Source organism: Elephas maximus, chromosome 10 (assembly GCF_024166365.1).
Source record: "Elephas maximus indicus isolate mEleMax1 chromosome 10, mEleMax1 primary haplotype, whole genome shotgun sequence".
Classification (NCBI taxonomy): Eukaryota; Metazoa; Chordata; class Mammalia; order Proboscidea; family Elephantidae; genus Elephas; species Elephas maximus.
Window position 1 is genome coordinate 84,457,754 of NC_064828.1, and position 12,255 is coordinate 84,470,008.

The 12,255-nt window shown below is 40.3% G+C and overlaps 1 protein-coding gene across 19 annotated transcripts in view; it reads left to right on the forward strand.

Moving 5' to 3' along the window:
• Positions 1-12,255, forward strand: part of SIPA1L1 (signal induced proliferation associated 1 like 1) — a 412,099-nt gene that overhangs the window by 366,679 nt on the left and 33,165 nt on the right. For 18 of the 19 annotated variants that reach the window (XM_049898770.1, XM_049898772.1, XM_049898754.1 and 15 more), the window contains 3 exons: positions 2,988-3,137; positions 7,639-7,763; positions 10,484-10,602. In XM_049898770.1, coding sequence (XP_049754727.1) covers positions 2,988-3,137; positions 7,639-7,763; positions 10,484-10,602 — 394 coding nt within the window. The remainder of the gene's footprint in view (positions 1-2,987; positions 3,138-7,638; positions 7,764-10,483; positions 10,603-12,255) is intronic. The other variant, XM_049898769.1, reaches the window with a different exon arrangement.

Below are 12,255 nucleotides of genomic sequence, written 5' to 3' on the forward strand. Positions count from 1 at the left end.
TTGGTTATCAGTTGTAGCTTCTAACCACTACGCCACCAGGAGGACGAGTAGAAACTGAGCTCAGGATATTTAGCTTGGTTTTGGTCATGAACAGTGAGATAATGAATATAGAAAGAACAGGTTTGGGGCATTGCTGTGTGGGGCAGAGGAGAAACAGGTTATAAGAGGTTTGATTTGATTTGCTGGTGAGGGTTTAATAGAGATATCCAGGTGACAACTGGAGGTAACAGGTTTGTGGCTAGAGATGGAAGTCTGGGCTCTGTAGTTAGATCTGGTTCTTGGGTATGGCTGAATTAGGAAATCATGTTTTTTAGTATCTATTCTTGGTTTTTTTTCTATTAGAAAGGCTCCCCAGTGAGATTCTGTTATCCCTTCTGTCAGTTTCTTGTACCTGCCCCTGCTACCGTACGTACACAGATAGATAGGTTCACTGTAGGAAACTGCCATATTCTGGTAAACCAAGTTCTGGCCCAAGGCTTCAGAACTTTGACTTGAAGATGATTCCTTTATGTGCAAAATCGTTTGGCCATACAGATCAATTGTAAAACGTCTTACTAAGAAAACCCAGCCTTCTCTAGGGGACAGCAGCAGTTTAGTGAAGAGTGCAGTAGACTTAGAATCAAGAGGACTGGTTTTAAAATGGAAATGACCTGCCCTGCGACAGGAGTCAAATGAGTTGTGGCTGCAATTCCTTCTTTTTCTTTAATCATTAATAGGCTTTATTTATTTATTTGACTGTATTTTTTAGAGCAGCTTTAGGTTTACAGAAAAATTGAACAGAATGTTCAAAGACTTCCCATACATTAGGCTTCACTGTGTGTGAGTGCATTTCTGTGAGTTTTGACAAATGTGTCATGTATCTACCGTTACAGTATCATGCAGAGTAGTTTCACTGCCCTAAAAATCCCCTGGGCTGTATCAGTTTACCTTTCCTACTCTTCCACCTGGACTCTTGGCAACCTGGCAACCAATGACTTTTATTTTACAGTCTCTATTTTTTAGAGGGTCACATAGTTGGAATCATACAGTATGTATGTAGCTTTTTCAGACTGGCTCCCTTAACTTAGAAATATGCATTCGAGGATTCTACATGTCTTTTTGTAGCTTGATAGCTCATTCTGTTTTATCTCTAAATAATATTCCATTGTATGGATGTACTATAGTTTTGTTTATCCATTCGCCTTCCAGTTTTTGACAATTATGAATAAAGCTGCTGTAAACATTCATGTGCAGGTTATTGTGTGAATGGAAGTTTTTAGCTCATTTGGGTAAATACCTAAAAGCTTGAGTGCAGTTGTTGGATTATATGGCAAGCCTATGTTTAGCTTTGTAAGAAGTTACCAGACTGTCTTCCAAAGTGGTTGTACAATTTGCATTCCATGTGAAACGAATGGAAGTTCCTGTTGATCCACACGTCCTTGTCAGCATTTGGTGTTGTCAGTGTTTGGGATTTTAGCCATTCCAATAGGTGTATGTGGTATTTCATTATTTTTGCAATTTGCAGTTGGGAATCAACTCGACGGCAATGGGTTCAGTTTTGGTTTTTAATGACATGGATGTTGGGCATCTTTTTGTATGCTTATTTGCTGTCCCTGTACCTTCTTTGGTGAGGTGTCTGTCTACTTTTTAATTGAGTGTTTTCTTTTCTTATTGTTGTTAAGAACTCTTTGTATATTTTGGATACAAGTCCTTTATCAGATAAGTATTTTGCAGATATTTTCTGCCAGTCTGTAGCTTGTCTTTTCATTTTCTTAACCGTCCTTTGCAGGGCATTTTTTTTTTTTTTTAATGAAGTCCAACATAAGTTCTTCTGTTTCAGCATCCACTTTTGATATAAAATATCATTGTTACTAAGGTTAAGTTTACACCTTTTCACAGTTGCCAGCGTCACTTATTGATATCCTAGCAGTTGCCCATTTCCATACTAGAGGAACAAAATACATGTCTGTCTTGACTGCAAAGCTCTGATTTTTGTCTCAAGAGCCAGTAAGCAGCATAAAGAATCCATAGTTTTAGAAATAGATATAGCGGGTGGCTGTGGAGCACACTTCTAATGTGATGTTACCTAAATTCATTAATTCCAATTAAATTCAACAACTGCAGTTCACAATATTTTTTCAAGGAAGTTTTATATGGTGATGTTATTATCAAAAAACAGATCTGTCTTGGAAAAGTACAGCCAGAACGTTCCTTAGAAACAAGGATGGCGAGATTTCATCTCACATACTTTGGAACTCTTACCAGGAGGGACCAGCCCCTGGAAAAGGACATCATACTTGGTAAAGTAGAGGGTCAGTGAAAAAGGAGAAGACCCTCGGTGAGATGGACTGACACAGTGGCTACAACAATGGGCTCCAGCATAGCAATGATTGTGTGGGTGGCGCAGGACCAGGCAGTGTTTCGTCCTGTTGTCCACAGGGTCTCTGTGAGTCGGAACCGACTTAATGGCACCAAACAACAATTACTATCTACCTAATTTGTAAATACTAAATAGCAAAATCTGAATATTCATTCCTGGCTTTTAGTAGTAAAATTGGAAAACAAAGAAGCATACTAAGAATGTACCAGAGTCACTGGGGTCATACACTCTAGACAAATGGTGTGAAAAATTGGAATGAATTGCTGTGTTAGTATCACTTGGGTTTACTTTACCCTCTGCTCTGCCATGTTAGCAGACAGCGCAAGCAATTCAGCCAGTTGAATTCTGCCAGCTTTTGGAAGCATCCATGTTTTCTACTTTTTTTTTCTTGTTATTTTTTGACACCCCTCCACCTCCCGCCCCTCACCCCTTCAAGGCAATTTTCCAGCTGTTCCCTAGGGAGTAGGTTTATAGGCAAGTTTCTTTTGTAGGCTTCCAGCTGGCTTCATTTTCACTATTGCCATGAAGTTGCTACCTTTGTAGTATTTATATAATGTTATCCATCAGGCATTGCCTTGGAATTTTCCCTTTGAACTGTTGACGTCATGTTTTTGGTTTGCACATGCAGACTGTCTCCTGGTTCAGACATCTATGTGACGGTCTCATCCATCGCTTTAGCAAGATCCCAGCAGTGCCGTAACTCCCCTAGCAACCTATCTTCATCCAGCGAGACTGGCTCTGGTGGGGGCACTTACAGACAGAAGTCCATGCCAGAAGGGTAGGTATGCGTTTGCCCCGTTGTCCGCTGTCTTTCAGCTGTCAGACATGTAAAATGATTTCCATTCAGCTAGCCTTGAACAATTTAGAAAAGAATAAATGGGACAATGTGGTTACTATTCCAGACAGAAAAATGTTTTAATGAGTGATTCAAAGCACTTCCTAGGAAGTTTATCATTGTCTAGTCTCTGAGGTCTCGAGGCGGAGAAATCAAATGGCATCAGTTTCTTCATTGCCTACGTTTAGTTTCATAGTACGGATTCGGTCCCTTCTTAGTTTCCTCCGACATGGACTCAGCAGTGTGCTACTGGCAGTGGTTGGAAATAATAATCACATTCAGAGCTTAAAATTATTTTTCTCACACTTAGAAGTCTTCTGTGATTTCAGCCTGTGGGGTTTTTTTTTTTTTTTTTAATCTTTCTTTAAAAGACTAAATACCCAAAAGTAACTATTTGCCTCTGACAAAACTTACAAAGTAAAATGCTAAATGTACATGATTTTAGAGGCTACTAAAAGGACAAAAAAAAAAAAAAAAAGAAATGTCTGAAGCTGAGAAGTAATTAGCAGCAAAACATTACATGGTGCACTAAGCTGCCTTTGCCCCGAGGAAGAGGAAGTATGAAAGGACCACCAAGACTTCATGCTGGGGCTTCTTTCTCAGGAACTTGACTAAGAACTCGAACCATTTGAAACTCCAGTGTGAGGTGGTTTGAAAAGTCTTATCTCTACTCTGATTTTTCCCCAAGTATATCTTTAACACATGGATACATGATTCGATCACTTTCTTGATATATCACAGTGTCATAAAATAAGTATACGTACTAAACATACCCTCCGAATGAGTATTTCTTTCCCATAGCATTCTGTAGGCGCCCTGGTGGCACAGTAGTTAAAGCAATCAACTGCCAACTGAAAGGTCAGCGGTTCGAAAGCACCAGAGGCTCCTGGGGGGGAAGGTGTGGCAGTCTACTTCCGTAAAGGTTATAGTCTTGGAAGCCCTATGGAGTCGCTGAGTCGGAATCGACTCACTGCAGTGGGTTTATAGCATTCTGTTGGTTTTTACACCTATTAAATATTATTTTGTTGTTGTTGCTAAATGTTTATGTTAGCAGAAAGTAGGTAATGAATCCTCTCTAACATGTGGTTTCCCCTACTCTGCTGTCTCCCCCAGGATTCCCTTGGTAGCCTGTCTAAAATGCACATTTCTTATTTTAATTACTTCAGTTACAATTAAGGCAAAAAAATTCAGCTTATTCATGAGTCCCTGCAAAAGGTTTTGAGTTAAGTATCATTATATCATTATATCACACCACCAGCCCAACTAGTTATTTCCTATTTTAATTAACGGATTTTTAAATGGCCTGGTTTGACTTCAAAGATAAGAATTCATTGCAACTGAAGTGTTGGTACAGCGATGAAACACAGTTGAGCTGGGGACCCTTGTCTTCTCATGCGTGTGACAGACTTTGAATGTGTACCTAAAATCTGAGTTGAAACATTGATGTTTTGGTGAATATTAATGTTAGAAACATGGTTCCAATGCCATGCTGCAAAATTTTTTTTTAATGAGTCAGTAGCTGTTCATTCTGGTGCTTAATGACTAAACCTACTGCAGGTGGTGTTGAGGGTTCCCCATTGTTTATGAGGTTACCCAGTGGTTATTGGCCATATTGTGTAACATTATTATTATTATTTTTACCTTGAGTGATCTTTTATAAGATGGTGATACAGCGTTTCCCTCTATATTCCAAGCAGTTGTTGTCTGTATCAGTGATCCAAGCCACAGCAGTTCACTGGCTGATTCACGTGCTGCCTGTGGGCCAGGGTTAGTCCCAAAGCTACCAAGGGAAAAATGAATGTATCTACTCTACAGCTTACCCAGTGAAAATGACTGTGTACCGGTTGACAGTGAGGCGGGAGTGTACATAGTCTGCTGCAAACTTGTTCGTGTTGAAGTTTCAGAAGCTCAACAGCAGGACCTAATAATTATAGGTTAATGATAGAATTTTTGTCCAGAAATGTAATGAGCTGTTTTGTTGTCCTCCCTCCACTTCACGGGCTCAGTGTCTATATGATGTGTGCCTGCCTGCTCCATGGGGTGGGGACATTAAGACTATCCAAACCAGTTGAAAGGTGAAATTTAATAGGGTGATTAGTAATACCTGCTCTACTCAAGTGGAGGAAAAACACACCTGCACAAGGTTGGGATGGGCATCAGAGGTAGTTAAAAGGCAGCAACTGTTTAGAAGACAAGGACTCTTTCTACCATCCTTGGAGATTTCTTTTGGGGCCTCACACTTTGGGGAATGTTGACTAGGCAGGGGACATCCAGAGGAGGAAAAGGACTGGGTAAATGGACAGTTCAGAGACTGTGATGTGAGAACATCCTGAGGATGTCTAACCTGAAGACGAAAATGATTGAGGTGAGGAGGGCGTGATAGCTTTCTTCCAGTTCAGAAGAGTGTGCTTTTAGATGAGGGATTAAACTCTGTGAGGGCAACTAAGACCAATAAATGAAAGGTATAGAGAAGATTCCAGCCCATTGGAGGAAGATATTTCAAAGCCGTCAGACTGCCCTGGAGAGGAGTGACTGCCTCACGAAGCCGAGAGTTCTTACTCACTGGACGTATTTAAGCAGAGACTTAAGATGCTGTAAACGTGTCCCAGGCATCAGCCAAATGATTACTTAACAACCATTCCAGTCTGAATTGTGACTCTTAAACTACTGAGTGCTCCTCCAAAAAAGGTACAATTAAACTCTTCAACAGGAGGAACAAGTTTTGTCTGAGCTTCTCAAGGACAGGATCTTTTTACACCCATATTCTGGGCAAAGTAAATGGGTGTGTGTGCGTGTGTGTGTGTGCTGAAGTTAAAAGTCCTTTGGGTGAAAATGTCTCTCAGCGTAAAATTTAAAGAGAGTTATATTGTTTATTTGAAAACAGCCAAAAAAAACGTTCAGTTTCAAACATAGAAGTTAAAAAGTTATCTTTAGTTTCTATGAACTGCTACAAAAAATAAAAGCAAGGTTAGAATCCATTGCTAACTTTCATCTCCATGCCCTTTTTTTTTTTTTACTTGAGGTTTTTAGTGCAGATTTAGAAGAGAATCATAGGGCCAGTTTGAGGATGTTCACTGCCCTCAGCTGAACAAGGATTTTGCTTGGGGAAGGGATGGCAAAAAGCATAATTTGGGAAAATTTTTTTGATGAGCACTTGTACTGAAGTTTTTATGAATCAAGTTTTTTTGCTATAGTACTGGCTACCTCAGTATAGATCAGTGACTTTGTTGAGTGAGCCTCATGATTGTTTATATAAATTAATATTATTTGTGTAAAATAAGGAGTGAGATGCTGTAATAGGAGTTTCATTATGATATTAGATATTTTATAGGATTTTCTAGTTTGCAAATGCTTTTATATAGATGTTTTCCTTGGGTCCATATAATTGAATTACCATTTTATAGTTAAGGAAACAGAGGCAGAATGTTGGGTGACTTTGCTCAGGGTCACTTTGGATGGTGGAGTTGGGATTTAGTCCCAGGTCTTGCTGCTCCTAATCCTGTGCTCTTTCCATTACACCACCTCCTGCCTGCCCGTGTGTTTATCAGTCTCTAGCAAGTAAGACACCCACCACATGCATCGATTAATTCAGGCCCTATTTCATCTTTTATTGTGTAGGTTACTCATAAATTCTTTGGTAAACACACATTAAGTTTGTAAATTTCCACATGAATGTTTGGGTTTCACGTGCTGTCCCTTTTTCACGGATGGTCCACGTTTACTTTGCTGATATTGCTAATCAAGGTGCATGCTTTAATTAAGCATGTACTAGTGTTCTCCACAGGGAAAGTAAAACTGGCTCATTAAGTAGTTACATGTTCTTCCCAGAAGAAGGCATTTGCCTTCATATATGCCAGTTTACTTACTTCCAAATGGCCCTTCCCAAAGGCAATTAAAAATTTGTATATATGTATATGTATATATATTTTTTTATATATGATAAGAATCTTTGTGTTTCAGACCATAGAGCAACTGCTCAGAAAATATTTGTTTCAAGAATGAATGACTTAATGATGTAGTAAACTACTGAGATAAGAAAAACAAGCCCCTAAAATGCATCTATTGGGAAATATATGTAGAACATTGAGCTTATAAAATGCTTTCCTTTGGCTGCAAGTGACAGTCTGAACTTGGTTCTGCAAGGCCTAGAAGATTTTGTCTACATAGGTTAGCTCAGTCCTAACGGCTCCTACTCTTATTTACAATTTACATACATTGTCTACATACTTTTGTAAACAAATAGAGCGATGTGTATTGACCACTGCATATACATTTCTACACCTATGTACACAGGCACATGGATGCGTATAAAAGTACAGATATGTAAGCAGACACTCCTAGCAGTACCCATGGTTAGAATTTAGTCCACTACCTCCAGGAATACCTGCCCTTCTGGAGGGGCCTCTGAAGTCTTCTTTGCCTTTGTTGGGGGCACCCGCCACAGGTTTGGAGTGAGCCGCAGATCCCCAGCCTCCATTGACAGGCAGAATACCCAGTCAGATATCGGCGGCAGCGGAAAATCCACACCCAGCTGGCAAAGGAGTGAGGACAGCATTGCTGACCAGATGGGTAAGTAACTTCTACAAAACTCAAGTTGCTTTTCCCACAAGGTGACTTTGGCCACCTCTTGATATCATCAAAGCATCCTGTTATACAATAGAGCCCTAGTTAATAAAGAAATAGAATTAAATCTGTTACATTATTTATTAGAAAAAGCACAAATAAGCCCTGAGCCAGGGAATCTTAGGTGACCCTGTATTTAAAACTAGAAAGGACATATTTTCAGCTCCAAGGCCCAAAGCAGGACTACCAAATCTTTCCTGAGTACCTCCTTCCCCCTCGTTTTTCCTTTTTTTTTTTTTTTTTTTTTGCCTACTTTAAATGCTCGTTGGTATTCATAATATTGAGTTAAAAAAAATTTTTTTTTAATGTACGAAGTAGAAAAGATAATTATTTTTTAGTCACATCTGTAGTGTGGTGAGAATCTTCTCCATTATGTGTTTTTTTTTTTTCCTTTGCACCGTGCTATTTAGCTGTCAGCTGAGGCAGTGGCTTAGCAGCGTATAGCAGCTGGATGGAAAGATTTGCCTTAGTGAGCCCTCCCTTGGATTTCTGGCTTATAGTCCTTCCTCTCTATGTATGTAGTTGTATGGTGACACCATAACACTAGTTGACATCATATTTTGCCATGGAACAAGATAAAGCTTGAACACAGTAGTATGGGGATTTGGTATTAACATCAGGGACTTGAATCTGAACTGTTTGTTTTTTTTCCTTCGTCTTATCTCTAATAACATTACCATCTTGTGGCATTAAATAAAGTAAATTTTAGGGCTGAAAAAGATAAGCTTCTAGGACAAAGACCCATCTTTTTACCTTCTCTCCAAATCCATTGTCTTGTCCTGTATTAATGACGTTGCCTGCGTGAACGCACTAACCATGGACGTAAAAGGGAGGGGAGATGGGAGTGAGCTAAGATGGAGCTGAGGGAGAGAAATGTAATTCTTAGGTCCTAGAGACATGCGTTGCTTCAGTCACTTCCCCGCAATGTGCCTGGTTACTGAAGCCATCTGTCAGCCCCCACTCTCATCCCGTCCACCCCCAACACAGAAAACCTGAGCGTGTATGGCTCTGCTGTTCTGCTCTTGACAGAATGTTTTTAATCCCATATGTTTTGATACTGTTGAGATGGTAACGCCACATGTAGAAAGGATCCCTTGTTCAGCATGACTTTAGCAGCTTTTTTTGGCTCCCGGTGCAGGCTTTGAACAAAGCTGCCAGCAAACCCTTTGTAACCCATACAGTGTCACACGTCCCACTTCCACGAAGTCATAAGAGGCATGAAAATGTATCTTGGGATTAGAAAGGGTAATTATGAGGTTGGTCTTAGACCCGTATTCATTCTTTCACGTAAAACACCCTCTTGGTCTTTTATTCCTGGTATCCATTTTCGCTTAGTGGCATCCCACTCTTAATAGATAAGACCCTCAAATTAACATGGATTAATCGTTTTAATACATTTGTTCATCCTCAGAAAGTATACCTTTTTTTTTTTTTTTTTTTAATAAGATACTCCTTATTAAAAGCTTGCCAGAGAAACCTTTTCAACCATAGCCTATAAGCGGTAGCCTTTCTCCATCCCAAAGTTTAAGGCTTGGGATGTGTTAAAATAAAATAAATGTTTATAATTTCTGCTATCCCAGCATTACAGAAGAATAACCCAGGTTTCTGCAGTTGACACATCAGAAGAAATCAGGGGCTTAGTTGATATAAAACATGCTAAGGAGAATTCAAGGAAAGTAATTGCTAAGTTTTCCTTACTCAATACACTAGAGTGTGTAAAGGACTGGACTTTTTACACTCAATTTGTAAGAACAAAATTCTCTGACAACTTGCAGTTCACCAACCGAGGACATTGAGAAGATTTCTTATTTGTTAGCTAGATCTCCTTTTCTTTGTGCATCAGTGTGTCATGAACCGGCACCCCACTGACAGTGGAGAGAAGGAGTTTATCTTGCATGATTGGCTCACTCATCTCCCTGGTTGGATTTTCTGCCTCTCTGCTTTTGGAAGTAGCTGAGAGTCAGAATAAGAGTGTGTCGCCCAGTCCTTACGTGTTAGGAAGTGTATTGTAGAAGTCCAGAATTGTTGCTGTTAGCTGTAGGTGTGTTAAAGAGGGTAAATCGCTGATCTTTCACCTTTGGAACCCCATCTTAATGCCAGCTTGGAGTCCCAAAGGAAGCAATTGTTTTAAGTAAACTAGTTGCTGTGTGTCTTTTCTGTTGTGCTTAGCTTACAGTTATAGAGGACCTCAGGATTTCAATTCTTTTGTCCTCGAGCAGCATGAATATACAGGTAAAATATTTCCAAAGTGTCATGGTAAGTAACATGTGATTGCATCCATGCCTGTCTAGGTAATGTAGACAAAGCTAGGGTAGCCAAACTTTGTGATGAATGAATTTCCTAAGTTTAAACCATATATTTTAAACCTTCCCAAACCAAAAGTTGATTCCAGACTCTGCCGCATTGTTCATGGGCTTTGGTTTGGTGGTACTTGGCTGTGCTAATGTGTATGACGTGACACATTGTCACCAGCTGCAAGCTTTATCCATCAAGCACTTAGTTTCTGACATGCTGTCTATTGTGTAAACTTTCAACAAGCTTATTGCTGAAATTCAGAGTTTGCTGGTCAGTGAACTGAAAGATGCAATGGCAGGCCGTCTTCATTTGTCAGCGTGTGCTTGTATCGATTTAGTGCCTGCGCCATAATGTCCTGTGCTGTATTCCAGAGCCAACGTGCCACCTCCCAGCAGTATCAAAGGTACTGCCAGCTTTCCGAGAGAGCCCCAGTGGGAGATTGATGCGGCAGGATCCAGTGGTTCATTTGTCTCCAAACAAGCAAGGGCATGTAAGTTAAGTGTAAAGTTATGAAATCAGTAGCTTCCTAGCAATGTGCCTTCTTTGCAGTGTGAAAATGATAGAGGTCCACACTGCTGTTTACTCTGCATGGTCAGAGAGGAAGACATCCTGGCAGAGGTCGGGCGTTTGCTGGAATGTCTACGGCCAAGGCCCTCAGGGTGTTTTCAGATAAATTGTAATTCCTCTTTGATAGGCACCTGCCCCCTGCATAGGTCTGGGTGATCTGGTTGGAAAGCCACCTGATCCAATCATAAAATGCTAGGAATAGAAAAGCACTGGAAATTAAATTCATTTGCTTACACAATAGCAAGCACGAGATCTGGTTGGCGTATCGGTCAAGGGAACAACTTCCCCTAAACTCCCCTCAGTGACTTCTCTTATCTTCCATAGTGGCATGCCTTTTTATGCTTTTACGTAGTGATACATAATTACCTTACCACTTACAGGTAGAATGGGAAATAAGAAGTTACCATTTTCCTTTTGAATGCAGTTGATTTCCTTGGCCTGTCTCTTCACTGGTTTGTGTGTTTATATTCATGTCACTTGACAGGATGAGGAAATACCGCATTTTGGATTATGTAACGAACATATAAGATGCTCAGGATAGTTTTAAGGGGCCAGCATAAGTTTTGCTCTAGAGAAATGAATATTGAAGCTGAAAAAGAGAAAGAGCACCCAGTGTGTGTATTCCAAGCCCTGTACTAGGCATGGTGGAGAGACTTGCTGTGGAAGTGTGGTGTTACCACGTACCACACAAGTGATAGACTTGGTAGATTACCAGTCTGTGGGTTCCCCCTCTCTGCTGTGTACTCCCAGGCCTCTTACCTAATCATATCACACATGTAATCTTTTAAAGCTCATCAAAGATTTGAGAGCACAGAAGCCTTACAACACTCAAAAAGTAAAAATGATTAAAAAATTTTTTGAATTCTTATGTGACACCCTGCCTAGTGTATCTTCAGGGAGTACAAACTAATTTTAATATTAAAGTAAGAAAAAAGATAGATCTGCAGATAGACGTAAGATCAAAAAGCCTGTGAAGCCCTGTAGTGCATTCCTGAGGCTCATTATTGGCTTTTTCCAGGATCCCTGCTCTGACTTCTTTATCATCCCCTGAGCAGAATAGGGGAGCAGAAAAGTGACAGGAACTGTATACTTAGGGAGCCACTACATTGCAGGTAGGAGTAGCTCCTAGTCTTATGGCTTGAAAGGGGCTTCTGGTAAAGCTCCCCAAAAGAAACTCTCCCAAACGCATTTCCTCACTGACATCAAGAAGTCTATTCTGGTGACTTCACTTCCTTGGTTTTGGCTTTCCTTCTTTTTAAACTACAAATGCCCTAAGAGAGTTAAGACTTCAGTCCTTTCTTGAGAGAAGAGTTTGATAAGAAGGAAGTCCTTTTCAGGTACCTCAAGGAGGAAGGGAGGAAAAAGTGGTCACAAAACAGGGGGTCCGAGGTTCCTTACAACACATTTTTCCCCATTTGTGCCCAGGACTGAGCCTGTGGAGAGAGTAAACACCAAAGACTGAATTTTGAGAATGATAAATTGCTATCTGGTAGGACTCTTTGAAAAGAGCATCTAGCTGAGAGCCGATGAAGACTAGTTAAGGAGGGGTAGACCACCATATTCCCACCACAGGAAG